Genomic DNA, 16,857 nt, shown 5'->3' on the forward strand with positions numbered 1-16,857 from the left:
AGACTTGCATTGAAAATTGCATGCAAAATTCCACATTAAGTGGACAGTCGGATTGGATGTTACAACTTGTTAAAGCTCACTGATTAGGCTTAGAGTTTACAAGAAAAATCTAAATTACTTAAATATAAAAGTAATAAGGTAATTGGGATTTATATATGGTTAAGACTACTAGGAAGAGTGTTTTAAGCACTTTTGAATTGAAATTCAGATTATATTCTTCTTGTATGGACAAAACCTATTAGGATTTTTTAGCTACTTGTGAAACATAATCTCACCTTCCACAAATAAGTGCTCAGTGCATTCCTGAGCAAAACAACGCGTAATACGATAATGCTAAAGAGCCATTGGCACATATCTTCTTACCTTAAAGTTCCAAAATATGTTTCATACTTGCTTAATTTCAACCTATCACATATTAATTCTTTTGGCGAAGAAACTTCTATTTGTCCTTGCAGAGTAGCTATCTCGTCTAGGAGGTGTTGTACCTGAGCTGCTATCCAAGATGGCTTCGCCATATCTTCCATGCTACAATTTCTTTGCCAAACTTTGCTATTGTAATGCCTTCTATCTTTCTAATTGATTTCTTAAAAGTAGCTTGTGGTAGCTCCAAAATAATAATTAATGTGACTATAATAATTCACCTCTAACTAAAAAGTGGCTATTAATACACTATTAATAAATAAATTAATACTTTCTTTGATATTAATGAAATGAGACTAAATTCTATTAAAGATTTAAAACCCTTTCAATCTATAACACCATAAATTCCATGACAAAGTAAGAAAAAATAGATTAGAACAAAACTTAATAAAACTAAATAGAATAGAACATGAAAGATAAAATAAAAGAAGAAAAAAATATAAAATATAAAATATAAAATAAAATAAAAAATACAAATAAAACTTTATTAAAAGAAAGGGATTAAAGTCATACTTGATTAAATGCCTCAAATGGCCTTAGTCAATCCTATATACATTTTGTTCAATTATCTTAAATTTTTTTAGAATGTTCTTAATGGTAGATCCTACATGGACTATCAACCTAGTCTTAATTCTAAAAAATTTCTAGAATTTTTTTAAAAATGGCTCTACCTATTTATACTTTGTCCAACCATCTTAGAACTTTTTAGAATGTTCATAATAGAAGGCTCTATATGGACCACCAACTTAGCTCTAATTTTAAAAAACTTCTAGATACTTCCTAAAAATGGTATTAATTATCTATTTCTATGTATCAATAATATAATTATCCTATCTATACCCCATTACAATGCTTTTCTATAATATAGTGCCTTAGAGCTCTAAATATCTAAGATAAAAGACTCTAGCAACTTAAATTGTTGTTGTGCCTTTCTAGCTTATAAATCAAAAATGTTAGTGGCACTCTTTGGTAATTCATTTTATGTATATAATTTAGTGGTTATTGTATAATATAATTCACTTATACCACAAAAAATTTATTCTATGCCTCATAAAATGCTATATATATATATATATATATATATATATATATATCTTAATAGAAGTGTCTTTAATTTTTAATAAAACTACTTTTGATGCAAGTTGATTTTCAATTGTCTTCAAATAAGAATCATCTCTAAATTCATTTTTTTTGACTTTTGACTTTTTTCTAAAAGTTTGTCTTCTTTTTTTACCTTATTCTTTTATTCATGATCATTTTGGCATCTTATTTGTATTTTTTTACATTAATTGGCTTTAATTCTAAGTAAAATATTCAACATTTTATTACTAAATGAATTGAAGTTCTACATCTTGAACAAAACTTCTATTTAGGTGGTTTAGGTTTCATATCACCTACACTCTTCTAATCAATGCATGCTAGTATATTAACTTTAGCATAAACAATCTTAGTCTTTTTTATAGTTTTAAGGACCTTCTTCATTATGACCATGTCTATTTTTTTTCTTGCCAAATTAACAATAAAAAAATCTATGGCTAAAAATATATACTCTAAAATAGATGGATCATTAAAAAATAAGCACAATATTCCAATTCTAATAAAATCCTTGATATTGATATTCATGATATTATATCAATAATTAATGGCTTATGCAATTGTGACTCTTTTAGTATACTCCACTAACCTCTTAAGTCAATGACAAAGATTATGATAAGTCTTTTTTTCTTCAATTGAAATTATTGGAGCTCAAAAATTTTGTCCAATCTTTGACTTTGGTAGTTTATATGAAATACATTAAAAATAAGATTAAATAAAGGTTTTTATTTTTTTATCTTTCTACTTTGGCTTTACTTTTATCTCTTTTTAATTTTTTTTAAACTTTAGTCTTTATTTTAAGGTCCCTATTTTTTTAATTAATAAAATGCCACCACTAATTCTTTAACTACAAATTTTATTAGTTTTTGAACAAATTCTTAAAATCTGGTGCTTAATAATTTTTAAATTTCTCAATCTTTGTTTTATGTCAAATCTCAAATTTCGAATAATTCTCCATTAGAGAATCTTCTAAAGAATGGAAGAATTTTTGCCATATATTGTAATAATTAAATATTAATCTTTTTTTAGCTTATTCATTACATTAGGCTCTAAATTCAATAATAAAGTCATCAAATTTCATGGTGCCTATGACACCAAAAAAATCTTTACATCCTCTGGGTAGATCTATAAATCCATTTTATTTCTTTTTTATTATCAAAATTTAATATAAAATCACCAATTTTTTTTATCTTTAAATAAAAATTAATTTTTTAAAATATAGGTGATTCTATTTCTTTAAATAGAATTTTTTTTATTATATATCTTCTCTAATTTAATCTTAAATCACCAATTGTTCTATTCTTTGCTTTAATTTTCTATTTTCTAATAAATTATGAATTAAATAAGACCTATTATTTTTAATCACACTTCTAAATAGATCTAGCTTAGAATTTTTTTTAATTCCTTATATAATTATTTTTTTGAAGTTGTTGAAGTTTTTTTTATTGAACCACCATGATTTATTAATCAAATTTCACTCATTTTTAATCCATTGTAAAAATCTTGTGATTTCCAACTTATTATTGAAGGCTTGTGATTTTTAACTTATTATTAAAGTTTTATGATTTCCAATTGCTTATTTAAGTCTTATAATTTCTAACTTATTATTGAAGTCTTAAGATTTCTAACTTATTGTTGAAATCTTATGATTTTCAACTTATTGTTGAAGTCTTGTGATTTCAAACTTATTATTGAAGACTTGTAATTTTCAACTTGTTCTTCAAGTCTTGTGATTTCAAACTTGTTGTTGAAGACTTATAATTTTCAACTTGTTCTTCAAGTCTTGTGATTTCCAACTTATTATTGAAGTCTAATGATTTCCAACTTATTATTGAAGTCTTGGAATTACCAACTTATTGTTGAAGTCTTGTGATTTTGAACTTGTTGCTGAAGTCTTGTGATTTCTAACTTGTTATTGAAGTCTTGTGATTTTTAACTTATTATTGAAGTCTTGTGATTTTCAATTTGTTATTGAAGTCTTATAATTTTCAACCTATTTGTCAAATCCTATGATTTTTAATATATTGCCAAATTCTATAATTACCAACCTATTGCCAAATTTTATGGTTTACAAATGGTTACCAAATCTCAATGATTTCTTCTACCAATCAATGATTCAATCAAAGCCATACTTACCTTTGTAGACCTCCTATGGATAAAGTAGAGTCTTGCTATATATTATACATCTATGAGTGAATAATTAAGAGACTTATCAAAACTTTACACTCTTACAATTTTGTCTTCATTCTCCACTCAAAGTATTCCACAATCCTATGCCATACACTCCTAAGTTTCATATCATGCACTCTACAACTCCATACTACACACTCAATAACTTCACATTATGCAATCCACATCTTCACGTTACCTACTCTACAATTCCATGTTACATATTCCAAAATTTATATCCTAATATAATTTGAATTAAATTTTAAAGAGATATAAATAGTTTAAATCTATTATTTACTATATATAATAATTGATATTATAATAGGTTCTATACGATTTCCATCACTTATCTCATAAAATTCAAACCAAAATGAAATATTAAAGCATTTGTAAAAAAATATTTTTCTATATAAAATAAATTAATAGAAAAAGTAGCAAGAAGAATAGCCAAAGAGAGGATGAAGAAACTCTTTTTTATTTATTTTTACTTCCATACGATATATATATATATATATATATATATATATATATATATATTTTTATTTTTTTTAAAAAAAAATCCAAGCACAAGACTATTTATTTTATGAGCACAAGATGGGATAATTGGCTAGTCCAGTCAATGCTATATCTTGACTTGCAGTCACTAGTCACCTTTTGTACGTGTCATCATCAATCATCTGCTTTAGGTTAACCTCCAATCTCTGGTCATATCTTAGTCATATCTTGTTATGCCAATTATTTCGTCTACTTATGATCATCATTTGTTTTAACTTGATGACTTGCAATCACCAATTTGGATTGAAGAATTTGAATATAGAATTGGATTCTAACCTTTGAAATTAAATTCAAGACTTAAAACTTTGAACTTAGATTTTAAAACTTAGATTTGAATATCATGACCTTGTTTAAATATGAAAACTTAGTAGTGTATCGTCCTTATCAAGATTGTTGTCAAGGAGTGACATCATTGCAAAGAGAAAATATTATCAATTTCAAATTTGTTGCCACCATCTCTTTCTATATGCCAACTTTTAATTTTTTCTATTTTCATATTCATTACAATGCTTTTTCATTATCATTTCCACTACTTCTTGTCAAGGACATGAACTAAAAGATGATGCATAAATCAATGAAATTCATGTCAAAGAAAGAATAACAATATAGAAATAAAAAAGTATATATATTAAAAAAAAACTGAAATAGCTTATTACCAAAAGACAAGAAAACTAGAGACTCTTGAAACTAGACTAGAAGCAAGAAAGGAATTGACAAGAGTGAAGAAGGCATCACTTTTGTTTTTATATTTACTATTTAACTAGAGGTTACATAGCAATGTTTTATAGGACCTCTAATATGTATTGACATTGTAGGATACATGCCTTGACTTATAAGGCAAATTTTTCTATATGTGAGCCACATAGTTAGCTTGATCTTCAAACTAACAACATGTGTGGTACATAGCCAACTTTTTAACCACTTTTCTAATCCAAAAAATCAATTATAGACACTTATAAAGTCAAAGAAGTCTCTATGAAGCTTCTAAGAAGCTCGTATAGAAGATATTATAGAATTAACTTATTTTTATCTACTTCAATTTACTTCTATCTATTTATACAGATAATTACTAGCTTATATGTCTATGTCTATGACATTACTATCCCTTCTAGGAACAAGTTCCACAAGAAGCTGTCATCATATGCTGAAGAAATCTATGATGCGACGAATTATATTCGCGACATACTTAGATCTTTGTTTTCTTGAAAGATGGTTGATTGGGTATTTTAACTATTAATAGTATTCCATACTAGGATAGGTAGACTATCCTATTATTTGATCATTGTTGAGGTATTCATAACTCCCTTCAAATAAAATATTTAGAACACTTTCAAGAGTTGTTCCTATTTTTAATAAAATTACCAAACATCAGGGGTCTCTTCTATGGTCGTGATACCAAATGCATTGTATCTCGCCATCTATTTGAAAAAAAAATATCATTTTTAAAGATCTTCATCTTGATTGTCTCATCTTGAAGAATGTAACAATCGCAATGTCTTGTCCTGTATCAAAGTAGAAAGAATTTACCTCAAGAAAGTACTAGACTCCTGGTTATCACTAATTATTCAATTAAGCTTCAAAATAAGAGAAGCCCTAAGTTTATATATAAAAATTTCTTTTTTGGAGCAATTACACCAAATACATAAGCCTCAAGTAACCAACAACACCCTAAATATGATAAAATCCTCTAAAACCTTGTATATCCTTATGTGGAAATTTTTTTGAACTTCAATACCTTATATCTCTTGATCTAATTATCCAAAATTATTCAAATTATACATGAAGTATTCATAAATTTATATCAATTTCCACAACAAATTTCAACTACAAATTCATTGCAGATTTTAAGATATCACCAAAACCCTAACAGTAGCTTTTAATCCTAGTTTTTATACACCTGCATGCAATTTTCTTCATATTTCATAAATTAAACACCCAAATGCCACAAAGCTTGTATGTATGGTTTTTTAATATAATTATGTACCTTTTTCAAAAGATTTGAGCCAAAAAATCTTTCAAAAACTCAAGATATGGCTCAAACCATTACTATGCACAAGATCACTTACTTAATGCCTTTGATTTGAATGTACTAACTTCAACCCTCTATAACTTCTCCATCCGAACTCCAAATTCATTAAAAAATAAATAAAAAGTATGGTCAAAAAAGGGCTCTCTCTAACCTTAGTTGCCAATCTTTTGTTGCTCTCTATAAACATATGTTATGCCCCAAAAAGTGACAATATGTACGAAATTGACACCTTAACTTTGAACGCCAATAATTCCTTCATAAAAACTCCAAATCATATAAAATTTGCATCCAATTTGTACCCAAAAACCTAAACTTGATGATCTTAGCCTCTAAAGCTTGAATTACTTTGAAAAAGAAACCTTAATTCCTGATAAGGCCTTGGGCAGCCTCCTCAAAGTCCATTGAGCATGGTCTTCGACCAATAGGAATGAAGATCTTCATTCCTTGCCTTCATCCAACCATTTCTTGCTTTCATCCCTCCCAATAAGCCTCCTACTAGTTTAGATTTTCTTCTTTAGGCTCTAATCTCCTCTCAAGGCTTCATATTAAACATTTAGGTCCTATAATTTTTTTAAATGCTATAATCAAAATAGATAAAATTCAAAATATATTTTTTTATATTCACTCTCTTTAAATTAATCTATTAACCATTTTAACACACACCAAGACTTATAAACATATTATATGTCTTAACTAAGTTTTACATACTATAAATAATTAGAATACAACACCTGCAAGTCAGCAAACAAAAACTCTTTAGTCAAACCCGTTAGTTGTTGGTTTTCCATCACTTTAGCATCACAACTACAAAGAAGCTACAAACAAGGATTGAAAGTAGAATTTTATCTTGTCTAGATCTTGTTTCTTTTATAGGAAAGGTTTTCATCTTGATTTTGATAGATGTCGTCAATGAAAAGCATCCATAGCCTTTGCTGCATTTGTAAGATTCTTTACTGGCTCCTATATGCTTTCACTAATATCATATCTATATCAATGGACAAGATATTTCAATTTATTTTGGCACCACCTTGAATTTAGAACTTCTTCCATTTTGAACTCTTCATTATTGTCTACTTCTGTAAAAAGAGCTAGAGCTTGTCTTCTTCTTGGTATGTCCATTGTCTTGTATGATTCAAAAAGAGACATGTGGAGTACTAGATGGATTTTTATTGACTCCAATAGTTATAAATAATATGCAACTTAATTGATTTGTGTAGAAATAGGAAATGATCGAAGCCTACGATAGTTCAATTTATCACAAGGACAAGAAGTCTTGATATTGTGATGAAATAACCATACCTTATCATCCATGTGGAATGGTAGTTTTTTCTTTCAATAGACATCCGCATTGATCTTTTGTTGTTCTTGAGCTTCTTTTAAGTGTACCTTTATTGTTACATGTAGTTCTAACAAATAATTTGTCAAATCTTTTGTCATAAGATTATCAGCTTTTAAAAAGTCAAAAGTATCAAGTCATGGATAATAACCATAATTGACAAAGAAAGGTGTTTATTTTATAGAAAAATATACTGTGTTATTAAAAGCAAACTCTGCCAATGGCAAAAAAATTGTCCAATCATCTTGTTTGTAGTTGATTGTACATCTTAAATATTACTCCAAAACTTCATTAACACGCTCCGTTTATCCATGAGTTTGAGTATGGAATGTCTAAGTTAGTTTTATATCTACTTTTAGAATCTTGAAAAGAGTCTACCAAAATCTTGATACAAATTGAGTTCCCTTATTGAATATAATATCCTTGGATAATCTATGATAGCGATAGATATTGTCAAGAAAGAGTTTAGCTCTTTCCTCTCCTATGATAAATATTGTACATAATACAAAATGTACCATCTTGGTAAAATAATCTACTATCATGAATATATAGTCATGAGAACCTAAGAGTGGAAGATTCGTAATAAAATCCATAGAAACAAAAGACCATGATTTTTTTGGAATAGGTAATGGTTGAATGAGTCCGTAAGATTGATGACGAGGAATTTTTTTATCTTAAACATACATCTTGTGAGTAAAAAAAGTCTTTTACATCCTTCCTTATTTGTGGCTATAAAAAATCTTTAGAAATAAGCTCCAAAATCTTGTTGTATCCAAAATGTCCTATTGTTGGAAAGTCGTGACGTGCTTGAAGAATACATAATCGTGCTGCTTCTTTTGGAACATATAATTGATCTTCAAAATAGAATAGATTATTTTTGAATTCAAACTTAAAAGTATCTTAGGACTTAGAAGAAGGATTCTTGATATTGTGAACAAGAAGATTAAAAGACATACTTCATTGAATTTATTTCACGAGGATCAAATCAATAGTCAATGTTGATTTCATAATTCAAAGATGAAAATGCTCTGGTTTCAAAAAAATTATTCTTTGTTCATCAAAAGATGCATCTCCTTTTTTTGGTGCAAGATAAGAATATCTAGAAAGGACGTTTGACGAACATTTTTTTTTTTTTTTTTCAAGTCGATATGTAATCTTGATAAAGACATACTTCAATGGGCTTGGCAACGATTTAAAATACAACTTGATATGAAGTACTCAAGATTCTTGTGATTCATATATATAGTGACTAGATTAGAAGCACCTTTTAGATGATGATGCTATTTTTGAAATGAATCCACGATTGTAAGAAGTTCTTTGTCATAGATTTCATAGTTAATCTTGATTGCTAAAAATTTTCTTAAATAAAAAGCTACTAAGTGAAGTTTATCATTTCTTCTCATTTGTGATGCTACGACATCCAAAGAAAAGCCTCATGCATCTATTTCTATAAAAAATACCTTAAAAAAGTTGACGTGATACAAAATTGGTGCGAAAATAAAGATTGACTTCAAAGTTTCAAAAGATGCTTCAGCTTCTTTGCTCCAGTTAAGTTTGTATTTACAAGTCAAATGTATAAGTAGAGCTACAACTTGAGAGAAGTCTTTGATGAAGATCTGATAATAGTTAGCAAAGCCCAAAAAACATTGGACATCACTTATTATTTTTGGAATCTTTCAACTATAATTGTTTGAACTTTCTTAGGATCTATCATAAGTCTATCATATGAAATGATATATTTTAAGAAGTCGACTTGAGTAGTATGGAATACACAATTTTTTATCTTGGTATAGAGTCTTGCATGTCTTAATTTTTGTAGCACATGACGAATATGAAATCCATATTCATATGTATTCTTAGAATAGATCAAGATGTTGTCCTGATAACAAACAATAAAATCGTCTAAAAACTTTCAAAAAACTTCATTAGATGTTGAAAGGCTACCGATGCATTTATAAGTCCAAATAGTATGACATAGTATTCAAAATGTCCATACCTAGTTCAAAAAGTAGTCTTCTATTCATCTCCTTCTTTAATATATACTAGATTATATACTCTTCGTAAATCTATTTTTGTGTAGATCTTAGCTTAATTGAGTTGATTGAGAAGTCCAAATATCAAAGGTAGAAGGTACCTATTCTTGATGGTGATCTTGTTGAGTCCTTGATAATCAACACACATCCGCAATGATCCATCTTTCTTCTTCACAAATAAGATTGGAGCTCTTGCTGGTCATTTAAAATGGCATATAAAATTCTTGGCCAAATTTTCTTCAATATATTCCTTGAGTTCAGCTAATTCATTTTGTGATAAACTATAGATTGGTCCAAATGGCGATTGTTCTTTTTCTTGAAGGTCAATTAAGGAGTCATAGGGATGATGTTTTGAAAGAGTATCTACATTCTTCTTTTCAAATACGTCTTGAAATTCTTGATATTGGTTGGGAATGCCACTTGAAGTCTTCACATCATTAAAAAAAATAAGTATGGCATAAATGACATAAGATGATCCTTCTTTTAAAACATGCAAGAAAGCTCTTGCACCTATTAACATAGGTTTTATTGTGTTAGACTTATGATTTTCTACTAGATTAATTTCACTATTAATTATTCTTTTAGAGTAGTCAAGGATACGAGAAATTTAATCTATGCAAAGAATATACTTTTTTAACCATGATAAATCTAAAATGACTGAATTAGAAGGATATCTAATTATATTAAAGATTATGCAACTACTATAACCATTTATTGCTACATCTATAGGAATTTTTTCATGAATAACATCTCCAAAAGACAACGAATAATCATTTGTGATTTCTACATGAATATATTTGGTTTTTTGTACTAACGGTATTTTATGACTTTTAACAAATTCTATGTCTAAGAAACAAGCTGAGGCTCTTGAATCTATCAAGGCAGAGGCTTTATAATTATTAGGTCCTAAACGCACATCTATTATAAAACAAGGAGTTGGTTCTAAGGAGATGATAGGACCTTCATTAAAAATTATACAAGATTCTAGCTGCACGGTGTCGTATTGTGGTTCGGCTACTATACGAAAATAATATAATTATGTACTTAATACATAATTTACTAAGTAACATGGTGAGAGCCATATTAATAGATTTTAGTTGATTATAGAATATAATTTGATTATTACCTTGAAAAGAGGTTATTTAAAAAGATTACTATAGAATTTGTATAACTTTAATTTCTTTTGATAGTGACTTTTAAGATTGGTTTTGATTGATAGTAACTTCTAAATATTTAGAGTCACCTTTGTTAGACATTGGTGACATTTGAGTAATTAGGGCACCAATATAGATGAATGGAGATGAATGATGAAAATCTCAATTCCTATTAGTCAAATATCAGGACCTATAGGCTTTGAAGAGGCTGCTCGTGGCCATATTAGAAATTAGAGTTATTTTTTGTAGAAACATTTGAGCTTTGAAGGCTAGGGCCAACAAGTTCAGATTTTTGGCTATGGATTTGGTACAAATCTTGTATGATTTGGAGTTTATATGAAGGAGATGTAGGCGTTCAAAGTTAAGGTATTGATTTAGGAGCTACTGTCACTATTTTTGACATAATACATCCGTACAGATGGTAATTGAAGATCGATGATTGCGACTAGAGAGAGAACTTTTCCGGCTACACTTTATATATACTTTTTGCTGGATTCTAAGTCGAAATGATGGAGTTATTGGATTTTGAAGTCAGCTCATGCAATCTAAGGATAGTAAGTGACCCAATTTACTAGTAGTTGTGTCTTGAGCTATATCTTGAGCAATTTGACAAGGTTTTGGTTCAAAATTTCAAAAAATATGTAATTTCATGTTAGTAAATTTTTTACATAAGAGTGATGATATTTGAATATTGGATTCTTGAGATATTAAGAAAATAGTGCTCAGGTGCTTGTAAGTTAGGGTTTAGAGCATCTGCTAGGGTTTCTCAGGTACTAGAAGATTAGAAGTGAATTTGCGATTGTTTTTTTTTTTTTTTTTTTTTTTTTTTTTTTTTTTTTTTTATAGAATTTAAGGATGATTTCTACCTATCCTATAAATTTGAAATAAATTGAATGGCTAGATCAAGAGTTATGAATTTCTAAAGTTCAAAAAGAGAAAATCTTTCGCAGAAAAAATATGTTTTGAAGGAATTTTGTTATATTTTGAGTTTTATGCAAATCAAAGGAGTTTTGGAAGCTAAGACAAGATTCATATAAAGGTTTATGCTAAACTCTCTATAGCTAGATATCTAATGTATTTCCAGATAGCAAATCATGCTATACAACAACAGTCCCTATTGTAGTTGGACAAATTCATTTTTTAACATATTATCTTCTTTGACAAATGTGCTCCTCATTTTGTAATTTTGTCGCTTCTTTTGACAATGTTGAGCAATGTATTTAGGTTCTCCACAATATAAGCACAATCCTTCTTAACAAGGGCCAATCTTTTCTTACTCAGTAAGAAGTTTAAAACGTAGCGCATCAATTTGCATATCCTTTATTTATGAATGTGTTGACAAGATGTTGGTGTTGCCATCTAATTGTAGTAATATTAAGATCCATTTGTGCAACTCTTAGATCAAAATTCAAAAAGTTGATTGTCACATTTTACAACAAAGTCAATTGCTTGACTCAATGTTTGAGGATGAGGTAAGTTGAGCATCAATTTTTTTACTTTATATTGTAATCTATAGAAAAATTGGCTAATAAGTTCAGCATCATCCCACTTGATATCAATTGTAAGTTGTTGAAACCGTGAAGCATATAATGTTACAAATTGATTGTCTTGTCACAAAATATGGATCTTGTTGGTTGCAACATAAGTTGTATCATGTTTTCTATACATGGACCAGAATTCTACCAAAAATACCTCCAGATTATCCAATATTAGATCTTATCATTCAAGAAAAGATGAAAACCATGATAGTAGTGAACTTGAAAGAAATGTACTAATGAATTTAACTTGTGATCTTGGAGTTGGATAGATTTGAGGTTGAAGTTCAATCACGAGTTGTACTTGATTGACAAATCCTTAAAATTTGGATCTTGTATTATCAAACTTCTCGGACAAAGTAACTTTTGGTTCTCTAACACTTGAAGGATGTTCGACCATGGATGGAGGGACATGATTTGGTGCAAATATTGAAGTAGCTCTAATCATCTCTATATCATCAATTCTCGCCATTCTTGTTGATCCTTGTGGCGGTAAACTAAGTTGATGCATCACAAGCTTCAACTCTCTCAATTGGTCTTCTATTTGTGCCATTGTACTCTTCATTTCAACAAGCTTTGCCATAATAACACTCAAAAAAATATCTAATATCACTCAAGACAAGTAGAAGAAAGGACTTGAGCACAGAAAAAATACTAAGAATAATATCAATTTAGAAGAGGGTAATCCGCAACTTCTAATATGCTTATGTCTTATCATGAGAAAGGCATAATTCACTCTTAATTAAGACTAGACAAAGCTTTGATATTGTAAGTGCATTCTTGTCAATCTATCAAGGACATGAACCAATCTATCAAGGATATCATTTAGCTCATGTTGTTGACACATTGACAAGAATACACTTACAATATCAAAGCTTTGTCTTATCTTGATTAAGAGTGAATTATGCCTTTCTCATGATAAGACATAAGCATATTAGAAGTTGCAAATTACCTTCTTCTAAACTGATATTATTCTTAATATTTTCTTTGTCTTTAGGCCCTTTCTTCTACTTGTTTTGAGTCGTATTAGATATTTTTTTGAGTGTTATCATAAACCAATGAAATCTGTTTCAAAGAAAGAGTAACAAAATAGAAATAAGGAAGTACATATATTAAAAAGAAATTGGAATGGCTTATTGTCAAAAGACAAGAAAACTTAAGACTCTTAAAACTAGATTAGAAGTAAGAAAGATATTGACAAGAATGAAGAGGGCTTCATTCTTGCCTTTATATATACTATCTAATTAGAAGTTATGTGGCAATATTGTATAGGAACTCCTATATGTGTTGACTTTGTAGGACATATGCCTTGACTTACAAGGCAAGTTTTTCTATGTGTCAACCACATAGTTAGCTAAGTCTTCAAGCTAATAATATGTGTGGCACATAGCCAACTTGTTGACCACTTTTCTAATCCAAAAAGTCAATTATAGACACTTATAAAAATAAAACAGTGTCTATGAAGCTTCTATAGAAGATATTATAGAATTAACTTACTTTTATCTACTTCAACTTACTTCTACCTATTTATACAAGTAATTATTAGCTTATATGTGTATGTCCGTGACACTTCCTTGCTTAGAATTTCAAATTGAATTATTTACAATTCTTGCATTTAATTTTTCACTCCCAATAGCAACTCCAAGTATATGTACAACATTCAAATGTATATCCTTGCCTCACACAATGCCAAAAATACCACCAAATATCTGTTCAAATTATATTCCAACAATTTCTTTTACTTTTTTTAATACTCAGATGATAAAAAAAAAAAAATAGACTATCATCATTGAAATTGTAAGAAGATACAACTTTCTAAAATAATGTGACAAAGATAGAGCATAATTTTTGAAAAATATCAATTGAAAGTGGATAAAATAGTATTAGATTGACAAAGATAAGAACTTGATGAAGGCAAATAAATAAGTAAGACTTTTTTTGAAGAAAGACAAAATAATAGAAATAAGTAAATATGTATATTAAAAAAGAAACAAAAATGGTTATTACCAAAAGACAAGAAAATATGAGACTCTTGAAACTAAACTACAAGCAAGAAAAGAATTGAAAAGAATGAAGAAGTCTTTATTCTTACCTTAATATATACTATCTAATTAGGAGCTACATGGCAACATTTGGTAGGACCTCCAACACATGTCTAACTTACAAAATATGTAGCTTAACTTGCAAGACAAGTTTTCTATATGTAAGCCACATAATTAACTTGTACCATAAACTACCAATACATGCGACATATAGCTAACTTCTTATTTAAGTCTCTAATCTACCAATCAACTATAAATATGTGTAAAGTCAAAGTTACATCTACAAAATATTATTAAATTTATTTACTTTAAACTACTTCTATATGTGCATATTTTTAGATAATTATTGGAATAAATATGTATATTTATAATATAAATTCTATCTAAAACTACCTCCAAAGTTTCTTTTAATTAATAACATAATAACAATCAATTTAAACATAATAAAGATTAAATTAAAAATTTATGAATATAAATATTTATTTAATTTTTCACTTTTAATCTATTGATTATAAATCTTTAAGAAAAAAAGTCTTCACACTAAATAAACTCAAAACAACATTCATCAAAAATATCAATTACTACTTTTTCTTTCATCAAAATTAAGTTTTTCAATGAACTTTATCTACAAAACTTACTTCTTTGGACATCCACAATTGTACACATTGAGATTCTAATATGTTTAGTATATACAACTAAACAATAGAAATCATTGTCATATTAATGCTATATGCATTAGATTCTAATTACACAATTCTAGAACTGCAGTAAAAAAACCATATGCAGATACTTGACTTCAGCACAAACAATCTCTAGACTCTAAATATTTCTTTGTGATGCCTTCAACCTCACAAACTCATTCCAAAGCTTACATTCATTTGAGGCTCTTTCAAATAGATTAGGGTTAGAACCAATGTTTATTCACACATAGTTGGAGTTCATCAGCCGCATTTCATTTCTTATTGATCGAGAAGTGTAGATCGATACTTTCCAGTGCATTTGTAGAGATTTCAGTGAAGTTTGTGGCGCTTAGATTGGTGCACACAAAGCTGATTGCTATTCGCAGTAGAGTGACTTTGTCATAATCCATAATAGTTTCTCGCCATTTAGCATGTTAAATTCCATACTTGAATTGCCTTCACAGCCGAAAACATGACCTTCAAAGTCGAGTAAACATTCATGTAACTTGTGAGATGTGGGATTACGAAGATACAAATATGAAGCAAAAAGGAAATCCTCTTTATTGAGAAGTGACCAAATTGCAAAGAGAGTACCGTTGCTTTTCACTTCGACAAGCAATGGAGGCATGAAACATTAAACATAATCTGGGAAAAACTGGTGCAGAATGAGAGCAGCGTTGCAAACGAGGAGCCCGATGAGAGCAAGCCAATGGAATCCTCCTCCACTGCTATACCTCGCGGACGCTGTACCAGTAGAATAGCCTCTAAAGTATTGGAGCCTTGCCACGGTGTAGACAGCTCCAAATATTGCCGCAACAATAGGATACTGTAAACCGCCAAGGAGAAGCATTACCATGAAGGTGGGCATGAATTCCAGGCTGTTCTGATGACCTCTCTGCACACAGTTAAACACTTTGGCGTCCTTGTTCTCACTCTCCAAGGCGTACATGATTGGGTAGTACACTTTGTATTTCTTGCGAGCCTTTCCAACCTGCAATTTCACATTCAAGTGTAACCATATGGCCTTCAATCAAACTCATCTATTCAATAAGGTCTGCAATGCAATGATCCATCATATAAGCCAGGAAGTGAAGACAAGAGCCATTTGCATTCCTCTAATTGGTGGAACGTGTAGCAGAGCGTTAAGGGGTCCAGATTTCTTCAAAGAAATTGAACAAACACAAAACAAAACAAAAATCTCCTCAGTTAGGGTTTAGGGCTAGTCCATGCTTGTCATCAGAGAGTGCGTGATTGTCCGCCTCAAGTTCTTGGGTGTGAATTTAGTGTCAGTGCGTTACCTGGCCGGCCATCCACATCATCAGGAAAATATTAGCGAGGAGCGAGACAAGCACCCAACCATAGCCCGCAACCATCTGCACTGCCATGGCTCCTGACAGCTTCGCAGAAACAAAATCTGTCAACAGAACTGTAGATTAGCGACAATAAACCCAAAACCCATTAGTCCGATTTGCAAGATGAACTTGCACAACGCACCGACAATCTGAAGCGAACCCTACTTGATGGAGCAAATGCAGAAATGATGTAGAAATTGTACTCACAAAAACGATCGGGAACTGTGACAGCTTGTGCGAGCTCAAAGTAACCTAATAACAATCATCGGTACCCTGGGCAGCGGAGAGTAATCTAGAGTGCGGCTGATGAACAGAAATGCCGATTTAGTCGAAAGCAATTGAATGTGCGAGACAAGTTTTCCAAGGCTACAGTGCCCTGAGTTAGATCAATATCAATTCAGAATCTTTATCTATCCACGCGTGCAATATTTTCCGAAATTTAAGCCGAATGATCGAC

General features: G+C 29.6%; 1 protein-coding gene across 3 annotated transcripts; it reads right to left on the reverse strand.

Moving 5' to 3' along the window:
- Nucleotides 1-15,586: 15,586 nt before the first annotated feature.
- LOC112290256 (uncharacterized) lies at nt 15,587-16,652 on the reverse strand. 3 transcript variants are annotated; one of them, XM_024536365.3, is made up of 3 exons: nt 16,608-16,652; nt 16,347-16,462; nt 15,587-16,039 (listed from the first exon to the last, which is right to left on the reverse strand). In XM_024536365.3, exons 2-3 carry the CDS (start codon nt 16,431-16,433, stop codon nt 15,683-15,685), a joined length of 444 nt encoding a protein of 147 aa, XP_024392133.1. In that variant the 5' UTR covers nt 16,434-16,462; nt 16,608-16,652; the 3' UTR covers nt 15,587-15,682. The 3 variants fall into 3 exon arrangements, with proteins under 3 accessions (XP_024392133.1, XP_024392134.1, XP_024392135.1); XM_024536366.3 differs by having other exon boundaries at nt 16,347-16,474; XM_024536367.3 differs by having other exon boundaries at nt 16,566-16,652.
- Between the last annotated feature and the right edge of the window lie 205 nt (nt 16,653-16,857).

This window comes from Physcomitrium patens, chromosome 13 (assembly GCF_059467195.1).
Source record: "Physcomitrium patens ecotype Gransden chromosome 13, ASM5946719v1, whole genome shotgun sequence".
Taxonomy (NCBI): domain Eukaryota; kingdom Viridiplantae; phylum Streptophyta; class Bryopsida; order Funariales; family Funariaceae; genus Physcomitrium; species Physcomitrium patens.